The sequence below is a fragment of the Ipomoea nil genome, unplaced genomic scaffold (assembly GCF_001879475.1).
Source record: "Ipomoea nil cultivar Tokyo-kokei standard unplaced genomic scaffold, Asagao_1.1 scaffold1421, whole genome shotgun sequence".
NCBI classification, from domain to species: Eukaryota; Viridiplantae; Streptophyta; class Magnoliopsida; order Solanales; family Convolvulaceae; genus Ipomoea; species Ipomoea nil.
In genome coordinates this window covers 8,233,140-8,245,232 of record NW_017617849.1, presented here as the reverse complement: position 1 = coordinate 8,245,232, position 12,093 = coordinate 8,233,140, and the positions used below count along the sequence as shown (strand labels likewise).

The 12,093-nt window shown below is 37.5% G+C and overlaps 2 protein-coding genes across 3 annotated transcripts; one reads left to right on the top strand and one right to left on the bottom strand.

Moving 5' to 3' along the window:
* Positions 1 to 932: 932 nt before the first annotated feature.
* On the bottom strand, positions 933 to 3,597 carry LOC109187722 (subtilisin-like protease SBT1.4). Its single transcript, XM_019338015.1, has one exon. It carries the CDS (start codon positions 3,483 to 3,485, stop codon positions 1,086 to 1,088), a length of 2,400 nt encoding a protein of 799 aa, XP_019193560.1. The 5' UTR covers positions 3,486 to 3,597; the 3' UTR covers positions 933 to 1,085.
* Positions 3,598 to 7,069: 3,472 nt separating this feature from the next.
* LOC109187725 (aldehyde dehydrogenase family 7 member B4-like) lies at positions 7,070 to 12,093 on the top strand. 2 transcript variants are annotated; one of them, XM_019338020.1, is made up of 16 exons: positions 7,072 to 7,225; positions 7,310 to 7,454; positions 7,765 to 7,851; positions 7,991 to 8,122; positions 8,417 to 8,489; positions 8,972 to 8,994; positions 9,083 to 9,146; positions 9,361 to 9,406; positions 9,629 to 9,809; positions 9,969 to 10,145; positions 10,245 to 10,409; positions 10,511 to 10,651; positions 10,737 to 10,834; positions 11,061 to 11,210; positions 11,412 to 11,481; positions 11,635 to 12,093. In XM_019338020.1, exons 2-15 carry the CDS (start codon positions 7,320 to 7,322, stop codon positions 11,464 to 11,466), a joined length of 1,527 nt encoding a protein of 508 aa, XP_019193565.1. In that variant the 5' UTR covers positions 7,072 to 7,225; positions 7,310 to 7,319; the 3' UTR covers positions 11,467 to 11,481; positions 11,635 to 12,093. The 2 variants fall into 2 exon arrangements, with proteins under 2 accessions (XP_019193566.1, XP_019193565.1); XM_019338021.1 differs by lacking the exons at positions 11,412 to 11,481; positions 11,635 to 12,093 and having other exon boundaries at positions 7,070 to 7,225; positions 11,050 to 11,204.

The window sequence follows — 12,093 nt, the reverse complement described above, 5'->3', positions numbered from 1 at the left end:
TTAAAAGATAATACACATAATCTAACATAATACATAATAAACATAAACTTTTAACATAATACATATCAACTCTTAACATAGTACACAAAAATTTCCTGATTCGGATATACATAATTGTATAAAAAGAATGTACATAATTGTATAAAAAATATACATAATTGTATGAACAAATATACATAATCACAGCAACTTCCTACCGCGCCTCCCAAAACGACGTCATTTTGGGAGGCGCGCGGTACATAGTGCTACGCGCGCCGTGGTGTAGGATAGAACGATTGGCAAATTGTGAACCCATTACCCAAATAACAGGTATTGGGCTACTAATTAACAATATGCACCCCATCTTCCCAGACGATCCGTATGACTGATTAAAACATTTTGATCTTGTGTTTATAGAAGTTACCTCATAAGATAGCCTATCATTCTCATCACTAAATGAATGATTCATAATTAATTGTACCTAACACATCCACATGGACATATTGTAGTTCTAAGATTATTGGCTTTCACAATATATGTATAAATTTTTGTGAATATGACATTAATTATTTTTTGTAATTTTATGACCGCCTTAAGTTCTTAAGTCATAACAAGCAGAATTCAGACCATCATCTATCACAAAGGGCACAACAGCAATATATGTCGAAATGCAAAATGTTATCCTGTGTAACCAATCAGTCTCTAAGGCAAAGCCAGAGAATTTTAGTGGAACAAAATGCTTCCAAATAATATTCATCCATTTTACAGCACTGACTGTTGCTGAGAGAAGTTCCTAATCACTGAAAGAGTTGATTGTGATGGGTGACTAGTTTCTCATTAGGAAAACAATTAATCCCTGTATGTACAAGTGCAACTAGAAAGGCCACAAAGGCCCCTTCTTTGTGCTGTATCAAATGTCTTTGGCATCAATTAGAATTTCATCCACAACATGAGCAATAGCTTAATAGCAAGCATGCATCATATCAACAATGAAAACATCCAAATTCAGTGGTTCAAAATAAACAACCCAACACAGAAACTTACAATACTATACCTACATGCCACAGTTCATTGTGCACTTATGGAATGAAACAGGCCAATTTCACCTACATTGAAACTGCAGGTTGCGACCCCAGACTCCATACTACAGCTATCGGGCTTCTAACAAGGTGCACCCCATCTGTCCACTCAATCGACCCAAACGTTGATTTCACAACGTTCAAATTCTCCGATCCAACACTAGTGAAAGTTATTTCATACGACAACGTATCAGTACTCTCACTAAACACCAGCTTGGTCGGTGACACACTAACCTCCACACCCGAAGGAGCATTCACTTTTACCTCATAAACAACGTTTTTGTCTTTCCCTACATTTTTAACCGTTCTCTTGTATTTTACCTGGTTGGTTAGACTTTGAAAAACAACTGAAAACGATGGGTAATTTAGAGCCCCAGGTGTGCCCAAACTCCTAGAGCTGCAATCCACTGAAGAGGGCCCCCTCACAAACACTGAAATCTTTGAAGTATCATAGCCAATGGTACATAAGAAATTCACATAATCACTCACTTCCAAATCGTAGACCAAACCCGGATCCAGTGCTCTGTTTGGATCAACGTGCCCGGATCCATGAACAAACGGGGAGGAATCTGAGCCAGTGGCAAGGTCAGTAATATTGCTCCCGGAGTTGTCCACATTGTAAGCCGTGGTCATGAGTGCGGATTTGATGGCGGCTGGGGTCCAGTTTGGATAGGCCTTTCGAAGCAAGGCAGCCAATCCGCTCACATGAGGACAGGACATGGAAGTGCCGGAGATAATGTTGAAGTTCACTCTTCTTGTATCAATGTCCAAATCGGTGGGACCAATGGCGCCGGTCCAGCCCGCTAGAATGTTAACTCCGGGAGCGATCACATCCGGTTTGAGAATTTCAGCAGTAACGATGTTCGGGCCGCGGCTTGAGAAAGCAGCCACTCGCGGCGCCGCCGGCGAGGAACTGATTACGGTTCCGCGAAATTCGATTGTGGCGGTTGGAGATGGATCGGATCTCACGTAATCACGGATTTTGTCTCCGTCCGTTTGACCTACCATCGATGAGGGGATCAGATGCGCATCGGCCACAAGCTCTTCACCGGAATCGGCCAAGTTAGCGAGGATCATTCCGACGCCGCCGGCATCTTTTACTGCTGCTCCTTTGGCGACTCTGGCGTTGCCTCCTCTATCACACAACACGATCTTTCCGGTGACTTTTGAAGTGTCCAGTGCACCAGAATAACAGTACCTGCTGCCGCAATCACCACCGTAGACTACCGGCAGTTTGTTGTCGCCTAGGGATTTGCCGGAGTACAACGACACGCCACTGAAGATCCTGTCGTCTCCTAATATCACGTCAGCCGGGAATTCCCTATCAACAGTGGAAGCACCAACCGTGAGAATCCATGGCGCGATGTTCACGGCAGTATAGGGATCTGGACCAGAATTTCCAGCAGAGCAGGATACTAGGACGCCGTGCTCCGCCGCACCAAAAGCTCCAATCGCGATGGAATCACGGTAGTACTGCGGAGCGTAGCCGGACGCTCCAACGGAAAGTGAAATCACGTGCACACCATCTTCAACCGCTTGATCCATCGCAGCGAGTATATCAGAATCGTAACAGCCTGAGCTCCAACAAATTTTGTAAACCGCTATTCTAGCCTTTATCGCCATGCCTCGGGCTTCACCCGGCGCGTATTCGAAAAGACTCGCGTTCGGAACAATAGATCCAGCTGCCGTGGAGGAAGTATGTGTGCCATGGCCTTCCGTATCTCTAGGCGATTTCGATTCTTCAGATTCATCGATCGGGCTTCCACGACCAGCTTCGTACCCTTTGTAAAAAGCACGAGCGCCGATGATTTTCCGATTACACGAAGCCTCCGGAAAATCAGGACCAACCTCGCATTTACCCTTCCAGCCGGAAGGAACTGGTGATAGCCCCTCGTCGGAGAAGCTGGGCCTCTCCGGCCAGATTCCGGTGTCCAGAACCCCCACTATAACATCATCGGCGTAATCAGAGTTTGGCCAGAGGCCATACGATTCCGCCAAGCCTAAAAACTGAGGCGTGTGGGTGGTGTGGAGCTGCCGGATTTTATCCGGAAGGACAGAGATCACGCCGGGAAAGCTCCGTAGCTGAGACGCCTGGAAGGGCGTTAGCCGGGCAGAGAAACCGTTCGCGGCGCGGCCATACGAGTACAAGAGCTCAGATGGGTGGCGAGAGAGAGGAGATATGGCACGGATTATGGAGGAATACCAGTGATGATGAGTGGAGAAGACGTGTGGCTTCTCCGATTTCGAAACGAGGACGATAAAAGTCTCCCAACCTTCCGATGAGACCGCAACTGTGACCGAAACGAAACAGAGGAATATGAAGAGTAAGGAGGAAACACGAGAGGGAACAGCCATGGAAGTTACCAGTCTGTGAGCTCCGGACATAGTGGAATGGATAGCTGGAGACTGAACTGAGTGAATATTCATAAAGGGGAAGATGGGGGCATAAAGCCAGATAGAGACGCTTTGATTGGTGGATTGTTGGGCCACGTTAAGGGCACATATTGGTTATTTCCTTCCCTCGTTCCGAGATATTTCGTGGCCTTGTCAATACTCTTGGTATGGCAAATTGGCAGTTGGCACCTAACTATTTTTGCCCATACTTCATCTTTTTTTTTTTTGATTTCTTGCCCATACTTCATCTGGTTGTTGTATATGGTCTACTTCTTTAACAAGGGGGGACAAAAGTAATCTACTATGCCTGAAGGGTAGCTAGGAGTCGTTATACCATCAACCCGAGTCCAAAATACATAATTTATATATTAAATTTACACAATTTACATACTTAATGTTCATAATTTACCTTTAACAGAATTGTGAACATTCCATAGGTAAATTATGTACTTTAAACACGAGTTCAGCTTACAATATAGATCCGGGTTCACAAAATAATTTATCGTACTAACGGAGTAGTGATAGAGCATTATTCTTGTAGTGTAAGATTATTAATTTGATTATTGCTAACATTATTTCCGGAGCTATTCGAGGTATTATCGATCTATAAAGTTTGTTAGTTTGAGAGTGGTAAGAGTGTAGATTGAGTGTTGGAAAAGATTTGACAAGATAATGAGTAAGGGAAATTGTAATCAAAACAAACAAATAATTAATTAATTAATTAATTAAAATATAAATAAATAAATATATAACAATATATAATTCACACACACACACACACATATATATATATATATATATATATATATATATATATTAAAAATTCATATCTAATGTATGGGTAATGACTTTTTTTTTCTTTTTTTACTTTGTTTTTTATTTTATTGTTCAAAAGTATAGAATTAGAAGGGTAATTTATTTTATAATTATTAAAAGATCTGAATTCATGATAACAAAAGTAAGCAAACAAATATGGTTATGAGTATCTATTAAATTTCATAGTAAAGTATAAAATTCCTAACCAAATGCAACCTTTACAGGGCATTTGGTTGAAGAGAATTTAAATTATCTTCCCACTTAATTCTCACCTAATTCCAAAGGTCACAAATTTCCTTGTTTGGTTGAAAGGAATTGCAATTTCATGATTCCATAGAATTGCAATTCCCCCATTTTCATGGAATTAATATCACATGTCCCCCTGGGATTTTAGAAAGAAAAAAAAAAGATAGTGATGAGTCAAAATTACCCATTCTTTTTTAACTTAAAATTAATGCCTAATAACAACAATGGACATTTTTTACTTTATACTACTTATTCCCTTTCAATTCTCATGTATACCAAACATTGGAATTGAAATTCTCATAATTCTATTTCTGTAAACCAAACACTGTAATTTAAATTCCCACTTTATTCTCAGTAATTCATCTCCCATAGAATTACAATTATTTTCCCACGTAATTCTCCCTCCAACCAAACGACCTGTTAGTGATTCTTTGAGATGATAGATAAGAGTTTTTTATTGGTTGCTTTGTGAGGATTTTGTTGCATGATTTGCATCTAAAAAACAAACACTAAAAAAAGATCTCAGTCACATGACACCATCACACCAACAAGTCAACAACGTTCATAAAGAGTAAAATCTTCACTCTTCAAAACATGTAACAGATTGTATATATAATCATATGGGAGAAGAAGATTGTATATAATCATTCGGTTTGAGCAGCATAGTATCTTTAAAAATGTTGATTTTGACATGAGGATAGTAAACAACTACGGAGTATTATATATATTTAGACCAAAAAATATAAATACTATTTTTATATTTATTTTATTTTTGTTTAATATGTTCAACAAATAAATACAAAAATAAAATAACATTTTATTTTTATTACTTATTTTCATGAATGAAACTTTATTTTATTTACATTTATTATTTATTCAAAAGGAGAAGAAGAAACAAACAAGAAGAAAACGAAGGAGAAAAAACAAAAAATGGAAGCCTACACCGAAGGAGCCTCAAGGCTCCCCTTTTGTCTTGCATTGAAGAATTATCAAGGCTATAACATACAAGACTTTGTGGTCTAATGGCATCAAGGTTGAATTCATATCTCTTTGTGTTTCAATATGTTAAAAAGGTAGTTTATGAACAGATACTACATGGTAATAAAGTCATAAATTTAAAAAAAAAAATACAAAATCAAGGCTATAACATTATTACTATTTTTTTTTTTTTTGGGTACATGGAAGGGCAAAGTCCCAAGAAAACAAAAACATAAAGAGCAAAAGAGCTAATCATCACGAGCACAAGGGCTCCGGTCCTGTCTCTCATGACATGAGCTTCAAATTCGCCGCTCGGACAATCATGAAGGAGAACCAAATCTGGACTCAAAACACGATTCTTCACAATTCAGTCCGCAACTTGATTTTGTTCCCGCAAATATGGACACACCTAGCAAATCAGCACTTATCAATCTAGTTTTTACACTCAAGAATAACATTGTTCATAATGCCACCACATCTTGCTTTGATGGAAGGATCATTAAACCAATTAACCAGGTTGGCAGAGTCACTCTGAATAATCGCCATGGTATAACTCATACGCCAAGCAACTTTTAAACGCAAGAGAATGCCCTAAGCTTCAGCCACTTCAGGCCAAGATCTTGCTGGAAACCCACAATCCCAGCTCCTTTATATGGTCTCTCACGATTCCACCGCATCGAGCACCCCTGCCTCTTATCCTGCTGCTACTGTCGACTTTGACTGCCACCCAACCCATCTTTGGTTTTTGTCAGCAAAGAAGGCAACTATTTTGTTGACAACTTTTTATAATTACTGATAATTTTAATTATAGTGTTTAGTATATATAATTATAAACGAATTTGTGATGTTATATTAATTAGAGGTGAAGTAAAAAATGCCAGTGACACAAATGTTCTATATTGATTTTTTTTTTTTGACAAAATATATTGATAGGGTTATAGAGTAAGTGAGTAACTCACTTGCCTTATGGAGCTCATAAATGTATTTGTTGATATTGTTAGGGTATTTTTGACCACATTTATGTACTTTTCGATCTCATAATAAGTGCATTTTTCGATCTCCCGTTCTCATCAGTGCATTTTGCCTACCTCATGGTCTCCTTAGTTGTCTTCCCAAGTTGAAGCACGCACAACCTACTCAAAAACTTTTCGAGCAATTTGGTGTTACTAGACCATAAAGTCATTGACATATTATTTGTTTTAAATGAACAAGTATCCAATTTTAACTATACAATGTCTTTTTTATTCAACAGTTTATATTAAATAAAAGTATTAAGATATATTAAATTATTACACAAATAATAATATTTCATCAATGTTCATGTGGATAAGACGTTAAGACCTCCACACTCATTTATTATTATTTTTTAAAACATTCATAATTTCTTATTTCTTATAAAATAATATTTGTTATAATCTCAATAATTTTTAGTTCAAAGAATCAATGATCTCATCAACCCTTCACCGGGTACTCATTTATTATTGTAATAAAATGGCTAATTATGAAATTAGAAATTCCACAATTAACTGACAAAAGTTGTTTGGCAATATATCTTTAAACTAATTAATAACTACATTTTGGGTCCCAATCCACAAATTCACAATTCAATTCTCATACGTCTCTGCTTCATTTCAGCCTTGCTGGATTCACTGTGAAGTGCTGAGCAGCTGAGCTATCGATCATCTTCATCATCAACACAGCTGTGCCCATTTTGTGTAGCCATTGACAGCTATGTGAGCTTTCCTCTTCTGAGTATTTTATTTCAGTTTTCGCTTTAGTATCATTTAGGCTTGTAATAACTGTAACTTTGAATGCAGAATTGCAGAGATGAGTTTCGCGAAGAGAGAGTACGAGTTCCTTAGGGAGGTCGGAATTGGGCCTAAGAACCTGGGCTGTTATGTCAATGGCGTCTGGAAGGCGAGTGGTCCTACCGTCTATACAGTGAATCCCGCCAACAATCAGGTCATTTCATGTGAAAGTCAAACTCATGTGATTTTAGTTTTTATGCTTTTGTTATGCTAATACTGTGATCACGGGAAAGGCATGGAGCTTGCACGGATTTCGCCCTGTTTGGATATTCCTGATATGATATGTGTTATGTTCTGATGGACCGTGTTACTGTGTCGTTTTCTTTCAACGAACCGGTGCTGATTTTATTTTATAAACTAAATATGAAGATTAAGCACAATGTACTCTTGGTCGTAGCTTAAGCTCATCTCATACTGGTTGATTTTCTGAAAGTTTTAAGTGTAATGTATTTTTATTAAGTTAGGCAATAGCTGAGGTTGTTGAAGCTTCAATCCGTGACTATGAAGAGGGAATGCGGGCTTGCTACGAAGCAGCAAAGCTGTGGATGCAGGTATTTTCCTATATTTACAGAATGGTTCACTGTTCTGAAGGAATGATGTTTCTGGTATACAATTATACAATTACACGAGCACAATTATATTTTGTGACATTGACTTCACTATACCTCTGGGGGTTATTATTTATATCAGATTCCTGCTCCAAAAAGAGGTGAGATTGTTAGGCAGATTGGTGATGCACTCAGAGCTAAGGTCTATCACCTTGGCCATCTTGTTTCACTCGAGATGGGAAAAATACTACCTGAAGGAATTGGGGAGGTTCAAGTATGTAGTCTACTACTCACGTGTTGCAACAAAGGCTTGTTCTGCAAGAATTTTGAAACTGTTCTGTAATGTGTCTCCTCTTGTACTAACATATTGCCTGCTAAGTGGTACTCATGATCAGCTCCAAACTTTTTCATCATGGTGTATGCCGTCATTGTTTGTTTGGATTTGTGGATATGGAATATATGGTCAATGCTTAATGCAAATGAATATAAAAGGTTTCCACTTAGTTATAGTGCCGTTTTGTTTCCTAGAATCGATAGGTGATATAACTTTGAAAGCAAAATTATGCAGGAAATAATTGATATGTGTGACTTTGCTGTTGGATTGAGCCGACAACTAAATGGATCAGTCATACCATCTGAACGTGAGTGACACTCATCATTACCTAGTAATATTCAGTTATGGAGTATTTTTTTAGATGCTCAAAATTTTCTATTCATTTCAATATTGTACATATAATATCTGTTGCCTACCTAAACCATTCACAACTTTGTTAAATTTTAAGATTGGGTAGAATGAACAGTGTCAAAAAATGTTTCAAAATGTATTGTCATCTATTTACCCTTAAAACACCATTATTCCAGAATATTTTGTCCTCATTAAAGTTGCATGTTTAGTTGCTAAGTGTTGCTATCATTCATAGTACAATTAGCACGTTAAAAGCATTGTTGGCAAATACTTAATGGTATAGCTTAGTATAATTCTCATCTAATGAGGTGCTTGATTATTAACACTTCTTGGTTTTTGGGTATTGGAGAATGTAAGCTCCGAGTCTCCTAAGATTTGTTTTAGTATAGAGTTTCTATACAAGTTCTGTTTAACTTATCATGTTTTCTTTGTCAACAGGCCCTAACCATATGATGCTGGAGGTGCAATGGGCATCGGAGCTGTGATTTTAGTATTGAACATTATGCCTTTTCTTGTTCTTGATGTTTCTCATTTTTTCTTTGTGCACAGAAATGGAATCCTCTTGGAGTAGTTGGTGTCATTACAGCATTCAACTTTCCATGTGCAGTTCTAGGTAAAAATTAGTTTTTCTTGAAGATATATCACACATTTTATTGCTTACGAACACTGCCACCATTTCTTTTAGTGAATTCATTATTCGTAATATATTCTAAGAATTGATTGTTATGCAATAATTTCTTATTTTGTTATATTGACTGATTTACTTACCAAATTTACAACTTTCTGATCTGATTTTTGTATAACCTTGTCAAAACATGATTGTACAGGATGGAATGCATGTATTGCTCTAGTCTGTGGTAATTCTGTTGTATGGTGAGTTCATATTCTTAGTTTATTTATTTATTTTTGAAGAAAAAAGGACGTCATTGAGAGAGAGAATATAAAAGGTCCTCTTTAGCACATATTATTGATTAAAGTTACACAATTCTGGACCTATTGAAATGCCAACCTCAATTCTAGTTTTGTTATATTCTTATCACTGTTGTAGATGTCTGAGTATTTGTTATGAAGTGTCTATTCACACCATGGTCACAGGAAAGGTGCTCCAACGACACCATTGGTTACTATAGCGATGACAAAAATTGTGGCTGGGGTGTTGGAGAAAAATAATTTGCCAGGTGCAATTTTCACCGCTTTTTGTGGTGGTGCTGACATTGGTCAAGCCATAGCCATGGATACACGAATCCCTCTAGTGTCATTCACTGGGAGCTCAACGGTAACTCTTCTGCAATTGTAGCCTATTTCTTGCTCCCCAATGTTCCCAAGTTATCATAATATAATACTAATAAATTGTGACTACTGACTACTACTTGTCATGTTTGTAATGCTCTAGTTGCATTTGTATTACCTGTTACTACTTGTTTGCCTACTGCAGGTAGGCCTTTCAGTTCAACAAACAGTAAATAAGAGGTTTGGTAAATGCCTACTTGAACTAAGTGGAAATAATGCTATAGTCGTCATGGATGATGCTGAAATTGAACTTGTGGTTCGCTCTGTTTTGTTCGCTGCTGTTGGAACAGCTGGTCAGCGCTGCACAACATGTCGTAGACTGGTACAGCACAATTTATAATTCTTGTCTTGACACTTTGTGTTGGAAGCAGAATATTTCAATGCTAATACTCTTTTCCTCTGCTGTCCCCATAAACTAAAGCTTCTTCATGAGACTATATATCAGAAAGTACTTGAAAGGCTAGTAGAAGTATACAAGCAAATTAAAATTGGGGATCCCTTGGAGAAGGGTACCTTACTTGGACCACTGCATACACGTGCTTCGAGGGAGAATTTTGAGAAGGGAATTCAGAAAATCAAATCTGAAGTATGCTGTATATTGCATAATTTTGATATTTTTGCATCCATATAACTAAATTGCTTTTCAACTTTGGATGTCTTTAAGTTTTTTTATGTTAATATTTTCAGGGAGGAAAGATTCTTACAGGTGGTTCAGTAATACCATCTGAAGGAAACTTTGTGCAGCCAACAATAGTTGAAATATCTGCTAATGCTAATGTTGTGAAGGAAGAGTTGTTTGCTCCCGTTCTTTATGTCATGAAATTTCAGGTGGCTATACTAATTTTGGGGTTATGATTGGTACTTGATAAATTTATTTTGCACCTGTATCTTGAATGGTCTAATCTTCCTGTAGACTTTTAAGGAAGCAGTTGAAATAAACAACTCTGTACCTCAAGGTTTGAGCAGCTCTATCTTCACCAGAAAACCTGAACTTATATTCAATTGGATTGGGTTAGTACTTTGTATGTTAACAGTGCAGTGTTTCTATAAACTTTAAGAATATTAACTAGTTATGATTGTCTAACTACATGCGTCAAATTCTTATTAATAGATCTTATCACATCAAGTAGGCAAGTTTGGAAAAATGCTCTCTTCACTGGAGATTTTAATGCTATTATAAAGCTTCCCTTTTCAATAGTTATGGTCCTTATGTCTCACATGCTTAGATTTGATGCAGTCCTCTTGGAAGTGATTGCGGTATTGTTAATGTAAACATACCAACAAATGGAGCTGAGATTGGTGGTGCTTTTGGTGGTGAAAAGGCTACAGGAGGTGGCCGTGAAGCTGGAAGTGATTCCTGGAAGCAATACATGAGACGCTCAACTTGGTAGTTGCATGAGCTTCCTTTATGTAGTTTTTTGTAGATTTCAACGCCTATCTGACATGCATTTGTTTTTAAAATTGCCTCAATTCATGTTTTTTTGAGTCATCATTCAACCTAACATACTCACCTACTAGTTGACTACTCATTTTTCCTTTTCTGAGATCATTATGCTGACCATCTTGTTTGATGTCACTTTACCTGCAGTACAATAAACTATGGAGCCGAGTTACCCTTAGCACAAGGAATCAATTTCTGCTAGTGAAATTGCTGTTCGGTACTTACACTACACTTTATCAGTTGCCATGATCTAGGCTAAAACCATTGGCATCTGTTTTTATTTGCAGAATTTGGGGCAACTACTATCTTTTATCAACAAAAACTGACTTCCTCAAGTGGTTAATGATCGAATATCTGTTTTCATGTGCAGATTTTAAGGCTCCTATTCACTCTGAACAACAAAACTTGACTGCCTTCATTGCCTTGGGTGGTAAATGATCTGTTTTTGGAGAAAGGAATCTTGTTGTGAGTCATAAAAAGGTTAAAGCTATTTACAGTTACTCTCCATCCTTTCTCCAACAGAATTTGTAGCATGCAAATTGCCATAGGATGAATACAGAATTTGTACATATAACTTTTACTCAACCTCCTGAGATTCTTGGGTGTGGACTGTGTAGGACAGTTAAAGGACCATGCTTGTGGGAAGGGTCAAGATGTTAAACCAATAACTTTTAGTTTAAGTGGAAAAAACTTGATTCTCTTTAAACAAAGTTCAAGTTCGAACCATATAAATAGAGTGAAACAATAAGCATATTGGGAGAGTCTCCTAAATGGAGTCTAATAGCACCTTAATTTAAATTAGTCAGAATATAATGTGGTTATCTCTGAA